The sequence below is a fragment of the Hylaeus anthracinus genome, unplaced genomic scaffold (genome assembly GCF_026225885.1).
Source record: "Hylaeus anthracinus isolate JK02 unplaced genomic scaffold, UHH_iyHylAnth1.0_haploid 12001, whole genome shotgun sequence".
Classification (NCBI taxonomy): Eukaryota; Metazoa; Arthropoda; class Insecta; order Hymenoptera; family Colletidae; genus Hylaeus; species Hylaeus anthracinus.
Window position 1 is genome coordinate 5769379 of NW_026534348.1, and position 24598 is coordinate 5793976.

A 24598-nucleotide genomic window follows, 5' to 3' on the forward strand; every position below is an offset into this window, starting at 1 on the left:
CCCTGGGTAATTTCAAAATCGTAAACGCGTAGTTAAGGAATTCGTTCGGCACCGGCGATACCGATTCGTTAAATTCTCGAATGAACGTATCGCGTCGTGTCGTAGATGGTATCGCTTCGAATTGATAACGGACCGATATTCGTTAAGCCAACAATCACCGCGTAATACAATTTTATTGCGATCGATAGATAAACGTCGAACGATTTCTCACGGACGAATTTAGAAATGCAAAACTTGACGGTCTCTGTTGCGATGGAAACATCGGAAAACCGATTTGTTCCGGTGTACATATTCGAGGACATCGGTGTTCTTATCGACGCTATGGTACTTGAAGTGATTCTGTTTAATGGATTCTCGTTCGCTATTTACGGAAAAGTTGCGCACGTGAGCGTCTTCGGCGCCATGTTCTTTGATATATGGCAAAAAGGCAAAGGAGTAGATCGCGAAAAGTATCGTAGTAAACGTAGCAAAGGAGGTGCAGCCGAAAGCTAACATTTATTTGCCATTATCGAGTAAAATATTATTCTGCTGAAAATCTATAGATTTATAATATATATTTACAGTAGTCCGTTTGCAGGAACGTAGGTTGAATTGGCAAAATGATAATGAGAGGGCGTAAAGCGAACTCGAAATTGGTGCCGCGGTGCCATTGTGGCGATTTGGAAACTCGAAGCATTGGATTATTAGCAAGTGGTATTATTAAATACTTAGAATTCACGCGTCTCTGTGGTCGAGTACCAAGAATGTTCGGTTGGAAAATTACGCTTCCCCAATGTTCGTGTCGCCACGCCAGCACGGTCGACGGTAGTTTTCGATCGCACATTTTCCGCACCGCCTGTAATGGTTCGAGCACGAAATAATTGTCGGTGCATCGAAGATTGCCTGAAACGGATGTTCGATCGTTCTCGATGCGTTTACTGCCGCTACAAAATTTTCCGTAAGAACGGGGAACATAATTGTCGACGGTAATCCAATCGGGTTGGCGCACAAGTAACGACCGTGAAGTGTTATGTGTCATTCGAAAGAAAATTTTCTCTAGAAGACAGCGTCCTCAGATTTTACAATAAAAATTGCGTTGTCATTATATTTAAAAGGAAACGTTCGATTTTTGATAAGCAGCGCGTTGGAGCGCAATTTCCTATCGTTGAAACATTCTTGGGGGTTGATAACACGCTCGCAAATGAGATCAGCCCTCGACGAGCTTGGCCATTTTAATTTTTTATTACGTTGCGAAATCGTTGTTGCGATCTTTATGCGTCTCGCCGGAGATTTGATAGCGCCGTTTCCAACAGAGCAAACGGATATGCAAACGTTCGAAAATAAATTACCGATAATAATAGTCTTTATTTCCATAATTGTAACTGAGAATAAGCATGCTACGATCGTACTTGATATTCGCTGCGATACTAGATTCCACGTCCGCCGTAGTTTCTGCTGAAATTATGCAATTTCGCGAATCATTTCGATAAGGGAGGACCCGGAATTTCACGGCTGCGCTCGAGCTGAGATCGAGCTTTTCGTACATGGACTTTGATAAGGTAGAATTTACAGTTTTGCATCGATGCGTTCACCAATTTCTTGCAGACTGTTATCTCGCTTTTAGTAAAAATAATGAAAGAATTGTATAGTTTACTTGCGTTTTAAACCTCACGTTTAATTATGCAAACGAAAATCCACGTCACTAATGGGAATGGCTCGTGGATTTTTTATTCTTACGTGTATATGCAAAACTATTCGCGTTCCCTGGCGGAAACTTCCAGGTTTCGGGCGAACTCGAAGCGAGAATATTCAAACGGCTTTTAAATGTATTAGAGCGGACGTGGCTGACCCGCGATGTTTCATTAAACGGTTGCTTTTGTTTACAACGCATGCTTGTACGCAAAGCATTCCTTAAATTTCTAAACGGAAATACGAAAATTTAATTAAACGCCGTGACCGCTGGGAAATTTTCATATTTGGTACAAGTACGTAGCAGGTTCCACCGATGTCTTCCAATCGTGTTTACACACGCACACCCATTTCCATTACATTCGGCGTTGTATCGTACCGTTGTGTGTTTTCATCGCCACTTTACGTGGCTCGAAGCGTTAGTTTCCAGCTTCGCGACGTCGATCGAGTGGCTGTCGATTAAAGGAATTACGTATTTCGCGATTCCAGGTGCTCTCTGCGTCGAGCTGAAATTCAAGGTCGAAGTGATTCCAATTAATTGAACGATCTCAATTGAAGCAAGAGAGCTATTAATTGGAATATTTTAGTCGGTTGAAATAGGGTGGTTCAATCTCGCGTACAGTCGCAGGCGTCGAAAATATTCTCCACGCGAATTGTGCTTTTAGGGGATACGCGACGCGCAGAATCGGTCAATCGAAAATAATGCGAAAATAAAGGGATATATACGCTCGCGTAAATAACATGGAATAATGTATTTAGTAAACTCAACGTTTTAGTCGTTCAACTTTTCGGTAAAGTAATCATAATATACAGGGTGGAGCAATGATTATTAGTATCTCAGATATCTTCGAAACTTGTGGTTTATAAGGATAACGCGATAAAAGAATTAGAAATGATACATCGGAAAAACCGAAAATATATTTTTCATTTTTGTACACGGCACGACACGACGGTTCCTCGCCAAGGACGCCGTTTTCGTATCCGACGTCGGTCGTCTCTCGGCTGACGAGCTCCGAATAGACGCACAGACCACCGCCGTAGACAATATCGTACGCTGAGAAAATCGAAGCGTGGGAAACGAACAAACGTATCTATACACGCGCATGTCAAGGTGCCCCAATTTGCGTGCGAGTACATGGAAAAAGCTTGCCGGTGATTTACAATACAACGCCTAACTATAGTGCCCGGCATTGTTGAGAAGGAAATATGTACTTTGCTCAAAGGAGGGAAAGGAAAAGAGAGACCGAGATAATACGCGGAATGGCGACAGGGGAAAAAAAGCAGAGGGTAAGCTTTGAATGTGCCATTCCCGCGGCAACCAGTATAGAAACATAAACGAGCCTGAGGATCAGCCCTCGCCAAGATTTACAGTCGAACGACTTCCGTTGAGGCATCGAAACTTTCCCGCGAACGCGGCGACTTTCGCTGGGAGTCCACAAAACTTGCCGCCACGATCTACTTGGTTTTTAATTGAACATTGGATATACCACGGTAATTGTACCTGTAATACATAATCGTATCTTTGACGTGCTCTAACCTCACGGAGCAGAGATCTCGCCAACTTTCACCTTGGATCGTGCTCTCGCCAAGGTACGATGTTTTTATATTTTGCAAATGAAACCTGTGAAAGTGTTAAGCAAAGTCACTGCAAAGACTCCATTTCGCAATCATCCGATGCAGCGTCGTCGATATCGTTTCTTCGGTAAAGGTGCGACGATCAAAGAGAATGCAATCACCGTTCGAATATGATTTGACTTTTAACCATGCACCGATGGCACCGTTAATTAACAAATTTAACGCCTCGGACGGTGTTGCGTTTACCAGTTTGCCGTATCCGATTTGCTTGTCGCGTTGCAATTAAAGTTCACTCTCCGGATAAACGGTGGTCACATTTTAGTCTTCCCGAGCTTCTCGCCATAATCCAATTTCCGAGTGGTCCGATGGTTTTTCGGGCTATTAATTGCAAGCCGCGATCTCGCTCTCTCGCTCTCTCGCCCACGGATATAGCGATATTTCGGCGGAAAAACAGTAACGCGCCAGCCTGGCTCGAGGTGAGTCCAGTCGCGCACGGTGAACGATAAATTTATGTCGTTAATTCTCCGACAAAGCCGAATCGGTCTGCCTTTGTTGCCCGGCTGCCAACGGCAATAAATTTACGATTTCGATATCAGCCCCGCTAAAAGGTTACCAACGAATTAATAATTGGTCAATCAATATAGGTATCGGTTCTGGGTTCAAACCCGATGAGACTCGTAATTATATCGCGCGTAACGCGAACCTTGCTCTCTTATTTCGTTAAAGATTCAAAGGCTCTTGATTGTCCAATTACCGGAGACATCGGCCCGACTCGATACGAAATTGGAAATACGATTTCGCGATCAGATATCGATCCCGTCGGGTCTCTAATAAAACTTGGATGTTAGACTTTCTTCTCGGGATGTTCGCGTGCTCGTGCAGATACGATAAAACATTCGGCCTAGGAAGTTTGCGCATTCGCATCGAAAAGACCGCATTCATACCCAACGCCGCGTTACGTCCTTTTTTTATGGTACATCGTGCGAGAACGCGTCCGTGTTCGTCAAAGCTTTCTTGGGACCGTAGGAGCTGTCCGAATCGGATTTATCTATCCATTCGTCGTCGCATTAATTACCGAAAACCGTGGCAACGGGCTTAGCCGAGGAAATTTATGGCATTGCGCTGCCGTTAGCGATTGCGATCAGAGTTACATGTATAATGCCCGTCCGTAGTTAGGAAGATTAATAACGCCTTAACTGCGAAATTCGCCATCCAAAGTTCTGCGCGAATCGCAGGAATTTCTTCGGTATCCTGGCATCAAGTGTGCGGATGAACTCGAACCAGTTACTCCGGACCTTGTCATTTGTAGTTCCATGTCAGGAGTACACACCAACGTTCTGTGTAAATCAGACGGAACAATCAGAATCTCCCGCGAGATTAAGGAGTTGCGCTTGATATTGCGCTGCGAGTAGAACGAGTCTGCGCGTGGTCGGACAGCGATCCTATTCTACTTACGATCAGAGACGCGTCCCTTTCGTCGACTAGAAAACGAGAATCAAGAAAAGCCATTCGTGAACCGATACGCGTATGCTCTCAATCCTTTGTTAATACTAATTTTATGGTTATTTAAACAATTATATATGACAACTGAAATATTATTTCTATTACATGGTAGACAATGATTACTTTGGAACAGCTCCACGGTGTTCTTTCTTTTCGTAAAATTACACAACTGAGAAGGAATGCATAAAAATAAAAAATGAGCAGTGGAATGGGTACGGTATATCGAGCGGTAACGGGAATCGCTCCACCGTACGTCATGTACAATACCACGACTGGCAGTTTTTACGGATATTGCATCGATCTACTAAACGATATTGGATCGCTAGCGGGTTTCGATTACACCATCAGAGAAGCGTACGATGAACATTACGGGCACAGAGATCCGCGCAATGGCAGATGGAACGGCATGGTTGATGAACTAATAAAGAATATATCAGACATCGCTGTGGGACCGATATGGATCACGTCTGACAGGGCGCAGGTGAAAATATCGATTGTCGAGTAACGAGTGAAAATTAGTTTTGTTAATTTTCGTCTTAATTACACAACGGAACGCTAAATTAAATATTATACGAGCGCTTTGGCGTTACTTGAACTTTAAACAGAGCGATTCCGCCCTTAACGTTCGGGTTACCTAATTCTACAATTCGAATAAAATCTTTCCCACTCGAGTTTTCGCGAAACAATGGAACCCGCGCATTTTTCAGGTAGTGGACTTCACCGTCCCGTATCAGGGACCAAGCGGCTTCGCGATAATGATGCTAAAGAGAAAGAGGCAGATCCCGTTCCTTCGTTTCTTAATGATCCTGGAGATTGAAGTCTGGCTGAGTTTCGCGTTCGCTTTCTTCTTAACGATACTTCTGTTATTTATCTTGGAAAAGTACTCGCCCTTTAGCTACCGTAACAATCGACAGAAATATCGAAACGAGCCGGACGATCGATTCTCCTCCTTGAAAGAGTGCTTGTGGTTCGCATTCGCCTCGCTCACTCCCCAAGGTGGAGGGGACATCCCTAAAAATTTATCTGGGAAACTGGCAGCGGCGATCTGGTGGCTCTTCAGCTTCGTCATCGTCGCCGCGTACACGGCCAATCTCGCGGCTGACGAGACGCTCGAAAGATTGGAGAGGAGCATCGACTCCATGGACGATCTCACGAAACAGTATCGAGTTCGTTATTCCACCTTGGCCAATTCTTCCACGTTCAGATACTTCCATGGAATGAAAGAAGCGGAGGACATGCTTTACCAGTGAGTCGTTTCTGCTTACTTATTAATACCGACCTAACTTGCAACCGACGACAAGTCCACGCACTCGTAATCTACCCGTTGAATATTCGTGATCCATAAATGAATGCATCTACATGCATGCACGCGATCGAAGCGAAGCTTACAAGAGTGAAAATTGTTTGAACAGGATGTGGAGACAAATGACTCTAGATGAAAATACACCCGAGTGGAACAGATCCAAGTACGCCGTTTGGGATTATCCCTTGGAAGACAAGTTCACCAAGATGTATTACGCTATGGATGAAGTGGGATTTGTTCCTAGCGTGGAGCAAGCCGTGAAGATGGTACGGAATGTAAACCGCACTTACGAGTTCGCTTTTATAGCGGAAGCTATGACCATAAAATATCTGATGCTGACGAGCTGCGACTTCAGACAGGTCGGCTATGAATTCAGCAAGAAACCGTTCGCCTTCGCCGTGCGGAAAGATTCCCCGTTGAAGAAGAAAATTGACGATGCGTGAGTGTCGAACCAGATATCCCGCGAGAATTGTTTCTCGAACGTAATTGAATTTCGCACGTAGCGACTACTGTGTGCCTTTCTTTGGAGGCTCCGATAAAGTAAAATGCAATTTTCACACGCGTCGATTAACGTTTATTTAAAGGATCGCGTATTTGGCGATGAAGAGAAAATTAAACGACTTGGAAAAAAAATGGTGGGACGAGAACCCTATCAGGGCGAATTGCCCGGCCGATAAGGACTTCAACGCGGGATTCGGGCTCGACGATTTAGCAGCTGTGTTCTTGCTAATTCTCGTCGGCGTATTGCTCGCGATTTTGACATTGTGCCTTGAGTACTTGTGGCATTTCTATGGACCACGACAAAATAAAAAAGTCCGTCTGTTTGCGAGGATGTTATCGACCCATGAAAAATCGAAAATGGAAGGAAAATCAAGGAAGTAACAGCTGGTTCGCGTTTCTTCTATTTTCACGGGTAACTATCATTAAACATTTTTCTTTTTTAACGATAATAGGGAAGAATATTAAAACAAATGCGAATTTAATAAGCGACGAGAAAAACGTACGCGTTCTCTTCGCTTATATGTATTAAACACCGTTAAACAAGCGCGATATTTCACGTATATTTCACGTTAAACACTCATCATTGATATCGATCCTTTCAGATCTTTTATCGCGGCTGGATCCGTTGAGATCCTCCGAACAGATTCAACTCAAACATGATTCCATTAGGAAAAGGATAGTCGCTCGATCAAACAAATCCCACCGACAAAGAGCTTACGTAGAAAGTCAAGAGATACACGAGAGGGCGCCGATCGTATCAAATGTATATTCAATTCGATTCGCTACTAACGAATGGACGTTTACTTTGTTTTGCTAAATCGCTATCGCAAATCACGTCGCGTCGATTCAAAGTGTTCGATTTTTCGCCGTGAACTTCGATCTTAAAACGAGCTTTCGACCTTTCGCTTTGAAGTGTTAATTCGCACCTCTGGCAACATAAAATTTGCTCGGAGATTCATCGAGCACACCGTGTCTTGCTTGTACCATGGTCGAATTTTGTATACTCGTTATTTTTAACCTATTCGCATTCCGGATGCTCTAATTATGGCTTTTAGAGTTGCTTCAGCGAACACTTGTCGTTTTCACGAAGCGATCGGAAGCTGGAACAATGCCCCGACGATTTTGAGGAAAGAAAAGCACGGTCAAAAGGTGCACGGCGCGCATCGACGCGATCTCGAGTCACGAAGGTATCGATGGCGCGTCGAAGTACAAGTTCTATCAGATAACGGGATCTGCGAGCACGCGACGCGTGACATGCAAATACGCGGAGAAACGTCGCGGTGTTTGTGGTCGCGTCGGTCGTGGAGTACGCATCGAGAGGCTCCGTGGCGCGACCCCGAGCTCACCAACGATCGACGATCGACGATTTTTACTAACGCGAAAAGGTGAAAAAGGAAGAGACAAGGTGCGTTGGTGCGAGCAATTGATTAGGTCATCCCCGCGGCAACCGATGGACAAACACAAATAAAACAGAACCACCCTTGGATCAGCGTTTCGAGACCACCCTCAGTTGCTTAACCAATTTCCGCACGCGATATCCCTCGACGTCCAAGCGAACGAAACGAATTTAACCACACGACCATCACTTATCGCTGAAAAGCAAGCCGTAATTTGGGGTATTCGAGCCTCTCCACCGGATAAGAAACTTTCAAAGGAAGTTCCGCGAAGCGTAAAGTTAGTTCTCCGAAAATCTATCAGAAAATGAAATACGCGTGCCTCGCTACTCTTGCGTTCGCTTTCCTCGGATTCTGCGGGATGATTCCGGTTCAAGGACAGGAAGACTCAGCAGCTGGCAGAGGATCGTCGACGGCAACGAGACCTGTTAACATTTGTGAGTAAATGCACAAGGAAGCTCATCGTACGAATTTCTACTTTTTCATTTTACGTACAGAGTCTCTAATTTCTTTCGAAATAACTCCTGACATCTGTCAAGGCTGGGTGCTTGTTTGTTAAATGATGAAGATCATTTTGAAATTAATACTTCAATATTTTTAAAAACAAACCATAACCCTGGATCGATCGCGTTTCATAAATTGACAAAACGCATTTCCGATACAGTTTTCGTGAACGACGAGACCAACAAAGTGGCGAACAAGAGCATAATGGCCGCTCTAAAAACGATCAAGGATAAATACTCGGGTTACTTGGGAAAAGTCTGGATGGTTCAGGTGAACGAGACCGACGTAAACGACACTTTGGACCGCATCTGCAATTCTTGGGAGTCCGCGGTCGAAGGGAAAGCCACGACTGTTCCTGATTTGATCGTGGACACGACAACAGCCGGCATGGGGGCGAAAATATCGAATTCGTTCGCAGCCGCTCTAGGAATCCCTACGCTATCCGCGCAATACGGCCAAAAGGGAGACCTCCTCTACTGGAGAAACTTAAACGCTGATCAGACGGGATACTTGATCCAAGTGATGCCCCCGGCGGACTTGATACCGGAAGCGATCAGGCAGCTGGCGATTCAGCTGAACATCACGAACGCGGCGATTCTCTACGATCACAATTTCGTCATGGATCACAAATACAAGAGCTTGCTGTTGAACGTTCCGACGAGACACGTGATCAACGAGGCCTCGCAACAGGTGACAGAGATGAAGAATCAGTTGCAAAGTTTACGACACTTGGATATCGTAAACTATTTCATCCTGGGGGACGAGAACACCATCAATGTAGCTCTCGAGGCAGCGGAATCTCTCAATTTTACCGGAAGAAAATACGGTTGGTTTCTGTTGACACCGGAGAGCAACGTCTGGCCCAAGTGCGAGTGCAGAAACATCACCGTCCTTTTCATGAGGCCTGAACCGAAGAACCAAACAAAGTCGACGCCGTCGGTGGAAAGTATCCTGCCCAAGCCGTTCGTCTCGTCTGCTTTCTATTACGACCTGGTCCAGTTAGGCGTCAGGGCGATGAAGTTAGCCTTGGACAATAACGAATGGCCGTTGAAACCGAGACACATCACCTGCGACGACTACAACAACACGAACACTCCCAAGAGGAAACTGGACTTGTTCGGCAAACTGAAAGCTGCCTACCGCGATATGACGCCTACGTACGCAGGAATTCGTTGGGGAAAAAGAAACGGCGAGCATCAAGCGCGATTCAACATGTCCATTCACTTGGTGACTATCGCCGATGGGGTTGCTTCCTCCATGGTTGACAGCGGATTCTGGAACGCGAGCGTCTCGGCGGCCTTACAGGCAAGTAATGTCGACATAGATAGGAAATCTTAGATAGTACTCGTATTTTTTCATCTTCAATTCGATATTCCTGTAGTCTACGTTGGGCGAATGTAGAGCGTAAAAATCTTGAATATTGATAGCATACCAAATCAACGAAGCAAATTGATAGGGGGTGCTCGTGACATTATCGACCGAAATTAGGACGACCTATCGATCGGCGAAAAAATGCTAGCTTTTAGTCACGCGAGGATGAGACTTTATTTCATCAAATGTCACTATCGTAACGTGATCTTATTTAAAATGGGTTCGTTGGAAATGGAATATCTTTTACCTAGATTCGTTTCATAAATAGCTAACAAAGCGGTAGGAAGGAATACGCGAGCAAGTCGAAAATTTTAAACGGTCCCTGTCCCATTTGTTTAACTTCGCTGAAAAATACGGAATATTTAAGAGACCTTTGCAGCGTTCGTTTATTTAACGAGTTTATTTTTCGCTTGTCAGCGATACTATCGTTTTCAACGTGTTATTACTTAACAAAAATTACTTCCTATTCGATATCAGCGAGGGAAATTGCAGCAAAAAGAAAAAAAAAATACGATTTTCTAACCATGAACCTTGGCGAGTTAGTCGCCACCGTGGTTGTATCCTTGACACGCGGTCGTTACATTTATTTACACGTATCGCTGATAACCGCGGGCGCTGATGAAGATAGCGCATGCAACTTTATTTGTTTACCCAATATATAAAACGAAAGCCGATAGCCACGTAAACGCGACCTGGCATTCGTGGTTGTAGTTTCGCGTCGAGCACCCCGAGTGCTTTCCTTGTCATTCGATACTTGGACTTTTCTATTCGATCGCGGCACTCTGTCGTCGATTTTCGTCCTGTTGATTAATAAATTTCCAAGAGATCTAGCGATTGCAGAAAACGTCGAATAACGTCCCCAGTTTTCCTCTGTATCTGTACAGGTAACGAACAAAGACATCATGAATGCCACCGCGGTGAAGAGCTACAGAGTGGTCACGGTGATCCATCCCCCGTTCGTGATGTACAACGAAGAAAAAAACGAGTACTACGGTTTCTGCATCGACCTTTTGAACGAAATCAAAAACATCGTAGAGTTCCAATACGAGATTCGCGAAACGGACGACAAGCAGTATGGAAATCTACTCGAAGACGGCACTTGGAGCGGAATGATGAAGGAGTTGATCGATCAACGAGCGGACATCGCGCTTAGCTCGCTTTGGGTGACGGCGGAAAGAGAAAAAGTGGTGGATTTCACCGTACCTTATTACGATCTGGTGGGTCTGTCCATCATGATGCTGAAGACGAAAACGTCGACGTCGTTGTTCAAGTTCTTGACCGTTCTGGAGAACGAAGTCTGGTTCTGCATACTGGCCGCTTACCTGTTCACCAGCGTTCTGTTATGGATCTTCGACCGCTGGTCGCCGTATAGTTATCAAAACAACCGGGAGAAATATAAGGACGACGACGAGAAAAGGGAGTTCAATTTAAGGGAGTGTTTCTGGTTCTGCATGACCTCCCTTACGCCACAGGGAGGAGGCGAAGCACCGAAGAACCTCTCCGGAAGACTCGTCGCCGCTACTTGGTGGCTGTTCGGGTTCATCATCATCGCTTCGTACACTGCGAATCTCGCGGCGTTTTTGACCGTCTCCAGGCTGGAAATACCGATCGAGACCTTGGAGGACCTTAGCAAACAGTACAAGATTCAGTACGCTCCTGTAATGAATTCTCCCGCTTACGTTTACTTCGAGAGGATGGCCGCGATCGAGCAGACATTTTTTAAGTAAGTAAAGCAAAGTTCAAATCGCTACTTAAACGATATTAAATCTGAAGACAATGCGCATCGTAGTATCTGGAAGCAAATGAGCCTTAACGACAGCTTGACGGAAGTCGAGAGGGTTAAGCTAGCGGTATGGGACTACCCCGTCAGCGACAAATACTCGAAAATGTTCCAAGCAATGTTGGAAGCCGGCTTTCCGGCCACGACCGAGGAGGCTCTGCGTCGAGTTCGCCGGCTTGACTCGAACAACGAGTTCGCCTATATAGAGGATTCGACGACTATCAAATATCTTACCATGACAAACTGCGATTTCGTTCAAGTGGGAGAGGATTTCTCGAGGAAACCATACGCGATCGCGGTTCAACAAGGATCACCGTTGAAGGATCAGTTTAACAACGCGTGCGTAGATGCTCTACCTTTTTCGCAGTTCCTTATCCGACACTTTTATTCGTTTCTTTTCTTTTTCAGAATTCTGATTCTGCTGAACAAAAGGAAATTGGAGAAACTGAAGCATAAATGGTGGAAGAAGAATCCCGACAGAAAAAATTGCGACACGGAGAACAGCCAAAGCGACGGCATAAGTATCTACAACATCGGTGGTGTGTTCGTCGTTATATTTCTCGGCATCATTTTCGCTTGCTTTACGTTGGCCTTCGAATATTGGTACTATCGGCACCGCGCGAAGAACACCAACATCGCTCGCAACAGCCCAAAGAAAAGTAAATTTACCAAGGTGAAACCGCTCAGGTTCAACTTGAAACCGGCTCCCACGCACGGTTTTCAAACTAGTCAGTTCAGAGCGAGGTTCTAATTCTAAGTTCCCTCGATTGGCAACGATTGTTCGCTACTACTTTTTAATTACTTTAAAAAAAAAAGAGAAACGAATTTATACGAGAGAACTAATAACTTCTGACGCAACCAAACAAGAAGCCCCGAATCGGAGTACATGTTTCTTTTTTAAGGAGAAGAAAAAAATGGATTGGATACAACAAGAGTAAATACCATAATATGCAACATCAGCGTTTGCAATGCCTTTATTTGATTACTCCCTTTGCGTACATTGATTCGCTCAGAGAATACATGTTTAGATTCTTTTTTTTTTTTTCTTTATTCCATCTTTCTCATCGCATCGCACACTTTTCATACGAAACATTTCGTTCGTTATCGCGAGTAACCCTTTTCGCGTCATGTTTCCGCGTTACTTCAACCCTTGTTTCTTATATATTTATACGTTTCTCTTGTTTAAAAGGCATTCAACTCTCGAATAACGTTTCTTATACGGCTTCGCCGTACCTTCGCACCGAGGGTAGGCGTGCGTCCCACCATACACGTTATTTCATTTTTCTTCCTCGTTTACCCACATGTACGTTCTTAGTTATCCGATATATTTCCTCCGAGGGAGCACAGGAAAAGCATTGGATACTGGGGTATGTTCGAAACATGGGATTCGATGATAGGTGGAAGGGGGAATTAGGGTATTATTCTTCTAGGAAGTTAAATTATAGTTAGGGAGATACAATTAAGATAATCCATTAATAATTACGAAAAGAAAACAACAAGAAAATAGAACATTATTTCGACGATGATTTCGTGGTGTAATTGTCGTGCGCCACTTTATGATTGATTTTCCCATTTTATTCGTTTATATAAGTACTCCGTCTTCGAAATTACCCCCCCCCCTCTCGCTCTCTCTCGATTTTCAGTGTAATTCTGTCTTTTTTTTTTTTTTTTAGGGCACTTTTTCATGGTTATCTTTTTTTTATTCCATACTCCCCCCCCCCCCCGCCCACCCCCCCGCCCTCTCTATATATGTACATCTATCTATCTATCTCTTTTCTCTCGTTGTTTGCAATACGTCATCCAATGAAGCGCACACGAAATGCCTGCACATCGGATGAGAAACAGAAAAAAGGATAACTCTGCTTACTACTATCTCTATAGAAAATCAGCGCACTAATTTTTTTTTTTTTTGGTGTTTGTTCTCTCTTCTTCTCGAAAGTTCGCGTAAAATTATTAACAAGCTACAAACGAAATCTCGTGGACTACGTTCTCAATATATTTTTTTTTTATCTTCTCCCTTTCAGTCGCGCGTGCGTGCACACGCGCACATCATTGAATGCTGCGTAACATATACTTTTTTTTTTACTTTGTTCCATTTCTTTTTTGCTTTACTTGTCAAAGGGTTAATAATAATTATCTAAATGAACATATAATATTCCTTTCATCTCGCTTCGCATTTTTTGTTTTACTTCTTTGTTTAACGACAACGGGGGATATTTTTTTTTTTATTATTATTACTATTATTATTACTATTATTATTAACGGCACCGTCTTGGATACATGCATAACAAATTCCACATGCCAAGAGGCCCCCCCCTTTCTGTCGTGTTCATTAACGGTTTGCGTCTTCGTCTTGGAAAAGAAACGTGTAGCTAAACCTCGGATCTTGAATCATTAGAGCATTTTAGCAGCTCGTATTTATCCAGTTCATAAGGTCAACGGACGCAAAGTCGTCAGAGGCTGGCATCCGAAGCTGCTACTGTGCCTTCTATCGCAAAAAAACACATTAAACATGTAACGTTAGATATTGAATGTAACGGTGTATCTAAGTACTCAGATCATACACTATAAGCTATGCTAAATCGTGCGCTCAGTGTTAATAGCCAATCGATAGCACGCGATACTCTCGATCTACCAACATAAATTGCTTCTAATATTTTCCAGGATAACATTTTAATTTTATAATATAACGTTACATACTATGTAATCGATAACGCATACGTATACATATATGTATGACACATGCATACATATATACATGCACCGATGCCTGCGCAAATTATACAACGATCAACCAACGAAAAATTATTGTTACGAAATTTTTAGCACAAACATTTTACGTATTATTAAATAACATAAATTTTGCTTCCGTTACGGGTTCAATGGTTTTCCATGTAATAGTAGTACGTCCGTACCTCCGAACAAACAAGAAATGCTTTGAAAATTGTTAAAGGAGCAACGTAACGTTATCCACATACCGCGCAATAACGTAAGATAATGTAATGTAACGTAATGCATACTTGATATTATTCGAAAGTGGGTGAAAAAAGTGCAACGAGCGTATACAAAAAGTGACAAAAATATAAAGCGCTCGACGTGTAATGTGAATTCTCTTAGTGACATGTATTACCTCTTCCTATCATTGTGCAGAGGTACGTTAGATCGTACCCAGCCCAGTTGACCCAATGCATAGCAATCTTTCTCGATTTTCTCCTCTTCGCGAATAACTGTATCTTCCTCTCCGACCGGAGTATAATGAAATTGATCCTGTTCGGAGAGAATTCTGCGTTTGACCGGAGATCGAATGGGCTCGGTTTGAACGCACTTGTCACATTGACGCACCCTAAATTTCAACGTTAAATTCGAAGACACTGGAGGAATCGGCGAGTCGTTCTCTCGATATTCCATGTATGGACTCTCTCCACCAGGAAGGTATAACAAGTTCCCTGACTCGGATCTACGATACGCAACCCGCTCTAAAGTATTGTTCACAGGGAACGTAGTTCCATCGGCCCACTGACCGTCATCCTTTATCGGACGAAAGTGTGTGCGAGCGGAAGTAAGCAAATCCTCGTCAGGTTCTGGAAGGCTGTTCACCTTCAGATTTGAATGAGATTCCTTGCGTGTTCCAATGGGTGTCTTACGCGGTGCAACTGGAAAGAAGCAACTGCCCGTCTGAGGACTGTGACCCAAGGCGGCTAAGTTACTGCCAAGCCCTTTCCAGCACCAAGATCCATCCATTGCGGAATCAGACCAGTTAACGTTGCTCTCTGTAACGGTAAATTTTTTCAATTTGTTTATATTCGATTGTACGATACGTCGACTAACTTACACAAATGGTAATAGATAAAAATAATAATAAAAGACACATTGTAGCACGACACAGATACCATAACAATCTACATCTAACTTTATGCACATTCGTTTACTTACATTTCAGAACGGTCTCCTATCCGTTAGATATACTTAAGTCAATATTACTATATCGTGATACTCATAAATTAAATATAATGTTTAAATACTGACCTGATTTATTTTTGTTATTACATTCATCCGCATAATCTTCGATACTGATTAAATCAATGTCCCATGGAATAAGCGGCGAGTCGTCAACGATAGATTCTTGGTACGGTGTGTCAGTAGCATAACCATTGTCCGAGGTGGATAAAGTAAAGATTGTCTCGGTAGTGTCTGTCGGCCAAAGAGGTCCTGAAGGAATAGAAAGAGTAGGAGCTGCCCAAATAGAAGCCGTGTCCTGTGCATTGCCTGGTCCTGAATCCCAAAGTGCTTCTAAGCTCTCGTCAAACTTTGCTTGCAACTGTGCCAATCTGAGTTGATCTAATTCTAATTCTCGTTCTTTTTCTCTTTCAAGCTCCATTGATTTAGCAAATCCAAAACTTTCTTTGTCTTCTAATCTGCGCGAGTCAATACTCTGAAAATATAAGATAAAGCCATAAGCAGAGATTCATCCGCCGAAGTATGTAACACTAAAATAGATTTTACGCAACACTCACAATGGACATTTTAGTCTTCTTATTGCGAGATTTATTGTTGTTCTTGTTATTATTATACTTGACTCCGTTGATTTTGTTGTTGTTGTTATTATTGTTGTTGTTGTTATTATTATTATTATTATTATTTCCAAAGTTTTTATCCTTTCTCTGAGAAACCTTTTTAAGGGGCGTAGGTTGCAAAGCAGGAAAAGCCGCGTAGTATCTGAGAGCTCTGTCACGTGGTGTAAGCAACTCTAAGTTTGTTTTATTTTCACAATCAGACTTTGCGGATACTTCCTCTTTCTCGTCTGAGCCACCTCCTTCCAAGTCCCGCAATTTCATACATAATTCATCGACTAGCGTTTCCACCCCACATTTCTATGTAACGAAAATAATACACATATTATTATCGGTAAGATTCAAATGTATGTAAATATTCATGGAACAAGATGAAAATAAGTAAAGTAGCTCACGTTATCGGCAGCACTCGTCAGACATTGCACAACAGCACGTCTCTGTACTCGGTCTCCTTGTGTTGGTAGCTTAGCTTTAGGACGAGCACGAATGCGACGTCCTCCACTTCTACCTGTACCTATTGCTTCTTCTGGAGGACTGAGGGCCGAGTTGGGGCGACGCAGTAGGCTAAGCACAAATCGCGAGTACGCAACTGGGTCTATTCCCAATGCGTCCAAGCGTGCTTCCAGCCACTGGCGCAACTCCTCCTCGGCCCTTGTATCAAACACTTCGCCTCCTCCAGGGGATGCCGCTATCCCAACCAGGTGTAACGCCGGATTCCTCATTTCCTTTTAATAAAGTTCCCCCAAGACCCAAGAACTTTTACAGACTCTGCTACCTCCAGGGTGATCATCTTCTCTCCTTAAAAGTTATAGAAATCTTAATACGCTACACAACATTTCATTAATTAATCGTTGAACAAATAGTGTAAATCAAGTTACCTATTTACAATAGAGTTACGGTATTATATTATTGTCCTTTTAATGTTTCAATTTTACTCAATCCACCACCTTAACATTTATTAGCTTGATAAATGTTCTGTTGCTTCTCTTTGTTACTTGTAATTTCTCAGTTTTAGTTACGTTACCCACAATCAGTAGTAATACTTCTTGTAGTTTCAGTTACGTTGATTAAAAATTACTTAGTTCTTGTGCACAGGTGGTGGATATTTTGTGTAAATGAGGCGGCAGGTCTTAGCGAAGGATAACAGGTATAGTTTGTTTCCTTCCCATTTTGACACTGAAATTTCATAATTCTTTGATTATTCTTACAAGTATTTGTAATATATAAAGCATATTCATTATAACTAAATAAATAAATAACTGCATATGATTTTCTTTTCAATACTTTCTTTTATTTTGTGTAAACTTAAATCTACAGAAAATCATTAATACATTTCTTATGTAAGCATTACTAGCTATTAACCATACGAAACTTTCACCTTAGTATTATCTAATTCTAAATAAATATTAGTGCTGATACATTAACAACGTGAATACCATGCTGAATGAAAGAATATACAAAAAGAATATATACGATACAAGGCTAGACCGATACCTATCGCTTTTACGATTGAGTTTATTTAGCCTCCTATGATAACTGTAAGTATTCTCAAGTACATGTACCACATGCAACAAAAAATTCAGAGGAAAACGAATTGTAGACATTTTTGGTAAATTAGTCAGCTGGTAAACAATGCAAAACAACACAAAATATAAACATCTATGTCACATTAAACATCATAAAACAAGGCTCCATAAGTGTAAGCAGAAACAATGTTTATTTACATACGGAAAAAAAAATGATACAAATTTACATTGATCTACTTGTTTTTTCGGAAATACAAAATTAATTAAATCTTTGAATCGTACATCTTTGAACGTTCGCAACGGGAACTATTAATGTGTGTCCGTTTAAACTTTATTCAATCGTAAACTTTTTGCGCAAAACATAAGACGTAGTTAGAGACGTACGTTTACGTTGGAGGCTGTTCAGTCACGTTGCACGAATCATGGATCTAAAAACGATTATTCCACGTCGTGACTTTGAGAACGACTGTGCTATGTTGCATTTGCTAAATTACAATGAGCCAAAAAATTGGCGGAAGCCGTTCGACAATCGTTCTTAAACGTTGTCAAAAACGGTTATCTCCAGATTACGGGGGCGCAAGAGATCAAACGTAAAAGCGAAAGAATTTTCAGGGTTTTGCACGCATCGTCAATCAGACTCGTCCACTTGATAGATGTCTCTTGAACTGGTACACGAAAACAAACTGCAATTCGTACGCATAACGCTCCAACACGAAGTCTATATGGATTGTTGGCAGAGACATTACTCGAGCAATGCAAATAACCTTGTCGATTGCGCTATGCGTTTCGCCTGAGTCATAGTTCTCGCGTCAAGAACGGCGGACTGCGTGACGTTACGAAACAAAAACAAACTCATTTTCATACGCTACGGCACTGTCAACTCACGACAATCACAATACTCATTTCTATCACGACGATAAACTAAAATGTTCGAATTCTGACGTACCTGCATGCCTCGAGAGATGATTTTCACCCCGGCCTCTTCTACACACCCCACTCAGAGAAAAACATGGCGGCTACTAAAACTTCAGTACCCCTCCTCCTTTCGGTTCCATATTGGCAGACGGTCAGCTCTTGCACAAGATTTCCAGTGTGTTCTGAAATTAATCTTCCACTGCGTTCGTGTTCGTAAAATGTGTTGATCATTTTCAAACAGATCGTTATCAACCACTCTTAGTAATAACCCAAAAGTCGATCAATTTCTAGAGGTCGTTTAGAGGTCAATGAACGAATTTGTTTTGAATAGAAAGGACAAATGTCTTTGGCAGATTGTTAATATATAAATACGTTTATAAAGAGATTTGTATGAAAGAATACCCGAAGAATTTGTTCTTCCCTAGGGAGAAAGTCTCTATCTGGGTACGAATCAAGACGCTTCGCCAAAGAAGAAGGAGTCTTGATTGGTGGCAGAGCTTGGTGACTTTTTAACGAACAATAAAAAAACAACATGAATAATAAGATTAACGTAGCAGTACTGCTACGTATATTTTTTTTAAATCGTCGATAACACATTAAAATTGATGAGCCTGCGACTTCTAATTAAATTAAGAGTTGTATTTAACTGTGAGATATATCGATAAGAATGTGCGCAAATAAATAGAAGTAAATGAACAAACATTAAGTCGCGCTAGTAATATTAAAACCAGCTTACGAACAGATACCTACACCTACAAGTGATTACATGTGATCTTTGATCTCTCATCGCTATGTTCAAGGCAGAAATGGAAAATGTGTAATGGCCGTATTTTACCACATATTTGCACAGAAACACGGCTCCGAAGAAGTACAAAAACTACAAAAAGAAAACTAATACGAGATGAACACTTTAATTCACAGAAAAACATTGGCAATTAGCCAGGGCAGAGCAATTCGACGTATGTACAATTAATTCCGATTGATAACAAATTAGAATTGTAATATTATTTCGAACGCGTGATTTATAGATATTGTACACGTTATATTTATATAACAGGTGAATTTATAGATAGAGTTATTAATATCTGTGACAGATTAACAACATTTTTACACTTTACTTTATCATTTTCTTTCTTTAATATTACGATTTACAAAATGAATTTAGTAGTAGGTTATGTTATGAAATAGGTATTAATAATAATGCGGTTCGTGGTTTCGCAGTGTAGCGGTATTTCTAATGAAATGCTATTTTTACTGTTGTGAATAATAATATTGATATATCTACAATCAATTTTTTGCTAATGATATAATAGTTTTCATTTAAGATTTATGTTTGAATAATACAACAATGCTTGTTACATTTAAAGAAATGATAAAGAGAAGTGTATATAATTACATTTTATATTGAAGATATAATTTACAAAATTTGACAAGATTCATTTATTTCAGAATACTGCTGTTTCAAATTGTGGCATAATATCAATCAAATAAATGGATCCTCGGCACTTATTTGTATGGGTAAAAGGGATTCAAGAAGTAGTAGATTATTTATAAGCTCTACTATAACGGAAAACTGCAATAGTATTAATTCACCATACTTACAACTCCGTACAATTTATATAACACCAACATGGAAAAGCCAAGAATCATCCTCAAAGGTAGAAGATACTGTGAAGAATATCAAGGAACAAAAGGAACAAAAAGACAAAACAGAAACAAGTGTTGTACACAGTACTCAAAAAGCATTGGCAGAAAAACCTACCTTATGGCAAAAAGTGAAAGGGGAAATAATACATTATTATCATGGATTCAGATTACTGGGTCTTGATATGAAAATCTCTGCAAAACTAGTTTGGAGAATTTTGCAAGGTAAAGAACTTAGTCGAAGAGAACACAGACTGGTAAGTTATAAATAATGTTGTGTATTTATTATCCATGTTATCAAATAATATCTGTTTGACTTTTTGAATTGTATTTTAAATAGCTTATAAAAACAACTGGCGATTTGTTCAGGCTTATTCCGTTTTCTGTTTTTATTATCGTACCCTTTATGGAATTCTTACTACCACTTGCTATTAAACTTTTCCCTGGTTTACTACCATCTACTTTCCAAACAGCAACAGAAAAAGAAGATAAATTAAAGCAAGCGCTGAAGGTACGAATTCGTGACTTTATAATGTTTTTAATATTACGATAATTTTTATTGAATTTGTATATTCGACTTTTTTATTTCAGATTAAAATCGAAATGGCTAAGTTTCTACAAAAAACATTGGATGATATGGCAGTACAATCGTCGGATTATAAATCAAAAAAGGCTAAAGAGTTTGCAGAATTTTTCTATAAAGTACGAACGTCCGGTGCTACAGCCACAAACGATGAAATCATGCAATTTAGTAAACTTTTCGAGGATGAAATCACATTAGATTCTCTTTCTCGTCCACAATTAGTTGCATTATGTAGAGTGTTGGATGTGCAAACACTTGGAACGACAAACTTTTTACGATTTCTACTTAGAATGAGGCTCAGAAGTCTTTCAGCGGATGATAAGGTAATTTTTTTTTTACTGACAATAAACGTAATCTATCGTACCATAATTTACATCTATTTTTATAGCTAATCGAAAAAGAAGGTATAGACACTCTTACTAGAAGCGAATTACAACAAGCTTGTAGAGCACGCGGAATGCGAGCATATGGCTTGCCAGAAAGTAAATTGAGGGAGCAGTTGGCTCAATGGTTAGATTTAAGTTTAAATAAGAAGGTTCCGCCGTCGTTATTGCTTCTTTCTCGAGCACTTATGGTCCCAGAAACAATACCCATGTCAGACAAATTGAAAGCTACGATATCTGCTCTTCCTGATACGGTTGTCGCACGTACCCAAGGTGCGATAGGAGAGAAGGAAGGTAAAATAGACCACAAAACGAATATTGAGATCATTAAAATGGAAGAACGCAAAATTGAAGAGGAGCGGCTGGAACAGAAAGAAAACGAACCACAACCATCAGTCACTGTGCAAAGCACTCAAACTGATGAGATTACGAATACAGATGTAAAAGTATTGGAACAGGCTTTAGATTCCATTGGAAAGGACAATCAGAAGATGTCTGTGCAGAAGGAGGAGTTAAAAGAGCTCAAAGAAGAGATGGCCGACTATCAAGAAGATTTAAAAGAGCTCTATGAAATTAAAGCAGCTGCAAGAGGTCAAGAGGATATAGAAGATATTAAAGTGTCTAAGGGCGCCAAACGATTATTTAAGAAAGTGAACAAGATGATAGGAAAGATGGACGCGGTTTTAGAACAACTTGAATCTGAAAAACAGGTTAAACAAAAAGCAGGAAGCGCTGATGTAGAAACATGTGTTTCTTCAAAAGAAAAGGAAGAGTTGGTTAAAATAGACGAATTAATCACAGCTATTAAACGCATTCAAAGTGTTCCTGATGATCATCGATTGCAACGCATAGCAGAAATCTTGGGAAAGATCGATGGCGATAGAGACGGCTCTATAAAGATCGAAGACGTTCTGAAGGTAATACATAATATCCAATACATGATACGAATAAAAAAATATACATTTAAATGTAAATTGGTATAAAGTATACGATTTTTTTTATAGGTAGTGGAATTGATTGGAAAAGAAGATATTAAGCTCAGCAAAAATCAAGTGCATGAATTGATTGAATTGATCGATAAGGAGGAAATTTTAGAAGTGGATGAACAATTGCAAAAAACATTGCAAAATGATTCAACTGAAGCAAATGATTCTGAAACGAAATATGTTTCCCCAAAATCTCCAGTTCCTGCTACACCTGTGACGACTGAAAAGGGTTACGGAAAAGAAGAATTAGACGAAGATTATGCTCCACGCTCACCTGAACAGAAAAGAGAAAAGTCAGCTGCAGTTCTTAAAAGTAATACCACTTCTGATTCGGTCAGAAATCCTCCATTAGCGCCTGGTGTTCCACCAACGACAAAAAAAGCGGAAGGTTCTAAGCACCTATGATTACCGCACAATAAACTATAAATTAATGTACGTAATTATTAATACAACTTCTTCACTGGACACTAATCGAAAGAGATACGGCATTTTCATCTCTATAAACATGATCGGGAACTATTTCTTTACCAAATGAGGTTATACAGTAAGTACGTTTTTAAAAAGTCCTAGAAGATATACAGCTCTAAATGACTATACAGAATAAATAATTGCAATAGTTCCATGTGTGTATTAAAGCACTTTGCTTCTACATACATGGTCTTTCTTACTTAGAATTTTGAACTAAAACCGATAAATAACATTAACCTAACTTTTGTATAGTTATATAGTTAAAGCAGATTTTGAGTTTGTCATTAAGACTGTGATGCATTTAATGGCATCAATGTATAATTTGATCCACGATTTGCAAGATATCTCTGTGCTGGACACGAAAAGACTACCTTGCTTATAAATTATTAATGTTAAAAATGTTTTTTTTTTTTTTAAATTGTACGTGACATTACTACTATTGACTAATTGACAATGGTGGCTGGCTATGGGATATAATAGTATTCAGTTTTTTTAATTCAGTGAAAATCAATTCCGAAATATTGTACTACCATGAGGAATCATTCCATCTGTCTGAGTATTGACTGTTGTAACAGATTTATAATACACCGACAATGAGTGATCATTTTTGTTTTGCTTTAAAACTGTAAACATATTACCTCTATGCTTGAGGTAGAGAAGAGATATAATGTACATTTATAGATAAAGTAATTTTACTAATTGTAACGTACATAAACAGAAAAACTATCCATTACATGTATGTACTGATTATATAAAGAAACAAACAATTATATAAAGCATACAACATTTAAGTAGTAAGTATCTAAACCTTGCTTATGAAAAAAAAATCTCAAATTGAATGTTAATTAAATATTAATGGCAATTGAAAGTAAAATGTTTATTATAATTGAAAATCGTAAATATTGTTTGAATTTATAATGTATAATTGCTATAATAATTAAACATTAAACTGGGGTAAGAAGATTAAATTGATTATGCCTGTGTAGTAATGTACAGACATATATTTGCACAAAATTACAACACAATTACGATGTATTATTATACAAATATTATATCTATTTCGGGGGAATACGCGAATAATAATAGTGTCCGGGGTAACATTTACTTTTTTACTTTTGTGCATTAAAGTGCCTGTCTATGTAATAAACTATTTATGTAAAAAATATAGTTTATTCGAAATATTTTTTCTAATTTAAATGTACGATTATTTTTATTAAAGATATTCACGTACAGTCATTGTTATATTAAACCTTGTGTACCATACAGCCACGTACATACATTTGATACGTGAATAAAAGATCGTCGATATCTTCTACAATTACAGCTTTATTTAGATGCTACTGTTTAACTTCTCAGTGCCTTAAATATCCCTCTATTAAAATCATTTTATCAATAATCGTTATTAAGCAAAATTAGTTTCACGGCATCGTTTATTCTATACTTTAGTATAGTTCAGAGATAGTATACGTGAATGTAATGCGCAAAAGATCTAATACTCTTTGGTAATGTGTTTCATGGACACGAAAATAGTATCGCGCGATAAAAATAGTTCTCACTTTTGCCGCCAGATGGCGAGTGATCTGGTACACTAGTGACGCCATCGGTGGGAAACCGCCCAAGTTTTAAGTGAAAATAGTTTCCAATGATCCAGCTAGATGGCGCCACCGACACATTTTAATATATTAACATTTATTTGTTATTAATGCATAATTAATACGATTATTTGCTTTCTAAGACTATAATATACCATATTCACATAATATTTAAACGTTAACAGCAATAATTATCGTCTCTTTAGTTAATGGCGCTATCTAGCTGGATCACTGGAAACTATTTTCACTAAAAATTGGTCGTTAATCTGGCGGCAAAACGGGAACTACTCTTATAATAAACTTAGGCTATGGGCAGTGATGACAGCCGGGC

At 40.2% G+C, this 24598-nt stretch overlaps 4 protein-coding genes across 4 annotated transcripts; 3 read left to right on the forward strand and 1 right to left on the reverse strand.

The window, feature by feature from the left end:
* Nucleotides 1–4942: 4942 nt before the first annotated feature.
* Nucleotides 4943–6931, forward strand: LOC128890600 (ionotropic receptor 25a-like). The gene is made up of 4 exons (XM_054149253.1): nucleotides 4943–5227; nucleotides 5454–5992; nucleotides 6159–6488; nucleotides 6634–6931. The coding sequence occupies exons 1-4, from the start codon at nucleotides 4943–4945 to the stop codon at nucleotides 6929–6931; spliced, it is 1452 nt and encodes a 483-aa protein (XP_054005228.1).
* Nucleotides 6932–7977: 1046 nt separating this feature from the next.
* On the forward strand, nucleotides 7978–12420 carry LOC128890803 (ionotropic receptor 25a). Its single transcript, XM_054149678.1, has 5 exons — nucleotides 7978–8381; nucleotides 8609–9762; nucleotides 10704–11542; nucleotides 11609–11938; nucleotides 12008–12420. Exons 1-5 carry the CDS (start codon nucleotides 8252–8254, stop codon nucleotides 12348–12350), a joined length of 2796 nt encoding a protein of 931 aa, XP_054005653.1. The 5' UTR covers nucleotides 7978–8251; the 3' UTR covers nucleotides 12351–12420.
* A 118-nt stretch (nucleotides 12421–12538) lies between these two features.
* Nucleotides 12539–18799, reverse strand: LOC128890818 (myb-like protein Z). Its single transcript, XM_054149709.1, has 7 exons — nucleotides 18643–18799; nucleotides 17049–17346; nucleotides 16566–16968; nucleotides 16114–16470; nucleotides 15626–16031; nucleotides 14730–15369; nucleotides 12539–14087 (listed from the first exon to the last, which is right to left on the reverse strand). Exons 3-7 carry the CDS (start codon nucleotides 16890–16892, stop codon nucleotides 14027–14029), a joined length of 1791 nt encoding a protein of 596 aa, XP_054005684.1. The 5' UTR covers nucleotides 16893–16968; nucleotides 17049–17346; nucleotides 18643–18799; the 3' UTR covers nucleotides 12539–14026.
* A 400-nt stretch (nucleotides 18800–19199) lies between these two features.
* On the forward strand, nucleotides 19200–23907 carry LOC128890806 (mitochondrial proton/calcium exchanger protein). The gene is made up of 6 exons (XM_054149681.1): nucleotides 19200–19570; nucleotides 20061–20512; nucleotides 20596–20766; nucleotides 20847–21161; nucleotides 21227–22138; nucleotides 22226–23907. Exons 1-6 carry the CDS (start codon nucleotides 19513–19515, stop codon nucleotides 22610–22612), a joined length of 2295 nt encoding a protein of 764 aa, XP_054005656.1. The 5' UTR covers nucleotides 19200–19512; the 3' UTR covers nucleotides 22613–23907.
* The last annotated feature ends 691 nt before the right edge of the window (nucleotides 23908–24598 follow it).